Source organism: Condylura cristata, unplaced genomic scaffold (assembly GCF_000260355.1).
Source record: "Condylura cristata isolate star-nosed mole 26May11 unplaced genomic scaffold, ConCri1.0 scaffold00007, whole genome shotgun sequence".
Lineage (NCBI taxonomy): Eukaryota > Metazoa > Chordata > Mammalia > Eulipotyphla > Talpidae > Condylura > Condylura cristata.
This window is the reverse complement of record NW_004567108.1, coordinates 1,560,026-1,563,286: the sequence shown is the minus strand read 5'-3', so window position 1 is coordinate 1,563,286 and position 3,261 is coordinate 1,560,026. Positions and strand designations below refer to the sequence as shown.

Here is a 3,261-nt window from a genome sequence, read left to right as displayed (position 1 = left end):
GCCTCTAGTAAGCCAGAAAGATGACCACTGTGGCCCACCTTTGGGTAGAGGCAGGCTCGAGATGGAGCCGAGGGACCCCCGAATAAAGCAAGCTTTCCTTCCCCTCGCCTGCGGGGGTCCTCCTCTCTGGCTTGCCACCTTCCGGGGCCTCGAGGCCGTGCCCCCGGCCTCGCCTCCCCACAGCAGCCACCCTGGGGCGGGACCAAAGTGGCCTTTGGGGCCCAGGACCTTGCGTGGAGAGAACAAAAGCGCCAGGCAGGGTGGGGGCCTCCAGCCCGCCCAGGGGAGAGGGTCACGGAGGAGCCTGGCCAGGGCTCAGACTGGCGCCTGCAGTTTTTACCCGAATGTTTAAATTTGGGCTTCTGAGGCCAGTTTCCAGTTGAGGGGGTGCCCCAACCATGTACATGTCCGAGGATTCAAGTCCGCGCCGACACCACCTGCCCGGAGACAGCAGCAGGGCCACGGTGAGCAGGCAGCCCCGCCCGGCTCACGCCCGGCCACGCGTCCGGCCAGCCACGCCTCTGACCCACTGGTCAGACCAGAGGCCCGCACCTCCCCAGCCCGGCCCCTGGCCGAGCGGCTCGGGAATCAGGCCCAGCCTGCTCTCAGGCTCCTGGACCGCGGTGAAGGGACAGAACTCGGGATCGGCCGGATGGCCAGGCCCGGGGACAGGGCACGGGGCACCCCCCGCTCAAGTCTCCATGCCCAGCAGCCGGGAGCTCCGAACCCCGCCCTCGTGGGTTCCGTGGAGGCCGTTACTGGGGCACGACTGGCAGGTGACCGGCCTCAGGACCAGGCCTGGGAGGCCAGGGCGGCCTGGAAGAGGCAGCCCTCTGTGGAGCGGGGTGCCCACAGCCACGGGGAGACACCCTCAGGGGTGATCTCCCAGCCCACACCGGAAGGAGCCTCCCAAGCGCCTCATTGACATGGCAAAGACCCCTGGCTGGCTCCTGGCTCCTGGCTCCAGAGTCCCTTGAGGGGCTAGAGCAGGAGCAGAGAGGTGGGAGCAGAGACCCAGTTTCTTACACAGGCCACACATCACCTCAGCGTCGCCCATCTGTGCCCACGCTCCCCCTCTGTGAGGAGGGTGTCGGAGCCTGGCAGGGGGCTGGGAACGCGGGGTGCAGGGTCCACTCAGAAGCACGTGGACCCCAGACTGAGCCTGCAGTTCCAGAGGCCGGCAGCTGCTTCTGCCGGCCGGGAATGTTTACTCCGGGGATCATTTGAAAATTATTCACGAATCAAGGTACCTGCGTGTGGTTGATGAATGGCCCCTCGGAGATATCATTTGTCCCCTATTCTGACTCCAGTCCCTGCTGCAGCCAGCGCCAGTGCCCAGGGCCCCGCGGGCTGGCGTTCGGGTCCTGAGGGCCCCACCGCGCGGGCAGCCCAGGCCCAGCCGCCCCCCGCGCCTCTTCATGCGTGAACAGACTTCCTCACGCCGGTACCTTTTATTGAATTTTATTTTACAAATAAATAGCAGTAGTGTATCTGGAATCCCTTTGGGTGCATGACACCTATTTATAACAACGATAGAAAATCTGTAAAGTCTGGGGATTGTTATAAATTCTTCTTTCTTCAGTCCTGATCGCCAGGAAAGACAAGGCGTTGCTAAGGAAAGCCTTCGTCCGCAGGACCTGCACCGTCAACCAGGCCATCCACGTGAGTCCGGTCCCGCCCTCAGCCTTAAACCCAGCGGGGCTGGCGCTGGCGAGGTGGCACAGGTCTCAGCTGGGCGAGGTGGCACAGGGTCTCACGTGTCAGATACAAGGAAAAACTCAAGGTACGGTCTCACGCGCCGACGTGGGTACATCCTGCAAAACGCATCCTTCGGGGGTTTGTCCGCGTGCCCACGTCGCAGTGAGGGTTCTCCTCAAGACGCCCCTTGGGTGCGCAGACTGGAGCCCAGAGCCGAGGGTGCCTGCGGGGGGCGGCCCTGTCCTCGCCTGCGACCTTCCTTCTCTCCTCCTTCCCTAATCAAAGAAGAGGTGGTCAGGGCCTCCTCCGCTCCCCTGCTCCCCAGCTTCTGATCTAGAAGAATGTCGTTTGCAGGCCGACCCGCACCCGGGTTCTCTCCGGCTCAGTCTCGTCTTTATTCTCAGGGTGAGGATGAGGCCCCCTTTTTCTGTCTGTCTGTCACGTGAACCCCCCCTCCCCCCGTGATGCCCCAGGTCCCTCAACCCGGGAGAGTGTCCCTGGTCTGTTCCTTCATCCTTCAGAATCCACAGCCTGGGGCCTTCTCCAGCCTAAGCTGCCCGTCCCGCTAGCCTGAGCTTCATGGGCTGGGCCGCCCGCCTCGGAGGGGCCAGGGCGCCACGTCGCGCCCTCCCTGCCGCAGCCTGCGCGGGCCTGGAGCCTGGGTGGGGGCCGCTGCTGTGGCCGCGGGAGCTTTACAGCCGCCAGGGCCGCCGCCGTCGTCCAGGAGAAACACGGATGACAGACTTGGTTTCCACTCTCCAGTCTCTGTGCTCCCGGGTGCCACTCGGGGAGCTGGGTGGCTGCTGAGTTTGGGGGGACATGGAGCCGGCAGGACTGACACAGGGGATACGAGACAAGACGCAGACAGCTCTGAACACACGCTGACACGCTCCAGTGCACGCGGCCGCTCGAGGCGGCTCCTGTACCTGCGGGAGGGGCTGGCGTCCCTGAGGCCGCAGGGCTGCGCCCGGCAGAGCGCCCAGGCCCCGTGTCCCCTGTGGGCTGCTGGGGGGCTGCCCCGGCCCACCTGCCCACTGGGGCACAGGCAGCCCCGCCTCCCCCACCCCCACCTCGCCCTCGCCTGCCGTCTGGGGGAGCCTAAGGCCCTGGCCTCCCTCGCTGGGCCTGAGTGGGGACCAGAATCGCCTGGAGAAGGGGCCCCCCAGGAGACCCAGGTGTCCTGAGCCTGGGCTGGCCTGAACAGCTGCATTTCTAGCACTTTGGGGGTGCGTCGCGCCTTCGCGACCTGGTGGCCGTGCTGCTGGAAAGCCTCGGGTCTGGGGAGCCTGGCTTTCAGCCGCGGGGAGCCGCCCCGCCCTGAGCCGGCTCCCACCAGCTCAGCGCGAGGCGGGGGGAGGCGTGACAGCGGAGGGATCTGAGCCCGGGGTGCTGCGGGCTCTGGGCGGACTGCTCTGCACCGGGGCTCCGGTCCGGACCTCGATGGGAGCGGAGAGAAAGCCCAGACGCTCTCCTTTCAGTCACCTCGGGGGTCTCGCCGCTGCCTGCGGCTGACACCCCAGCGGGCCCGTGCGCCCACGGTGCGGGAGCCGGTGCGGGAGGCCA

At 66.1% G+C, this 3,261-nt stretch overlaps 2 protein-coding genes across 2 annotated transcripts in view; one reads left to right on the top strand and one right to left on the bottom strand.

Annotated features, from left to right (window-relative positions):
• The window catches only part of LOC101630653 (chromosome unknown open reading frame, human C5orf49), a 10,350-nt gene extending 8,083 nt beyond the window's left edge, over positions 1–2,267 (top strand). Inside the window, exons 3-5 of the mRNA XM_012721741.1 lie at positions 538–776; positions 1,583–1,662; positions 2,172–2,267. Of these exons, the coding sequence (XP_012577195.1) occupies positions 538–776; positions 1,583–1,662; positions 2,172–2,267 (415 nt within the window). The remainder of the gene's footprint in view (positions 1–537; positions 777–1,582; positions 1,663–2,171) is intronic.
• A 123-nt stretch (positions 2,268–2,390) lies between these two features.
• ADCY2 (adenylate cyclase 2 (brain)) overlaps positions 2,391–3,261 on the bottom strand; it is a 64,962-nt gene continuing 64,091 nt past the window's right edge. The window contains exon 18 of the mRNA XM_012721740.1: positions 2,391–2,501. Within this exon, the coding sequence (XP_012577194.1) occupies positions 2,391–2,501 (111 nt within the window). The remainder of the gene's footprint in view (positions 2,502–3,261) is intronic.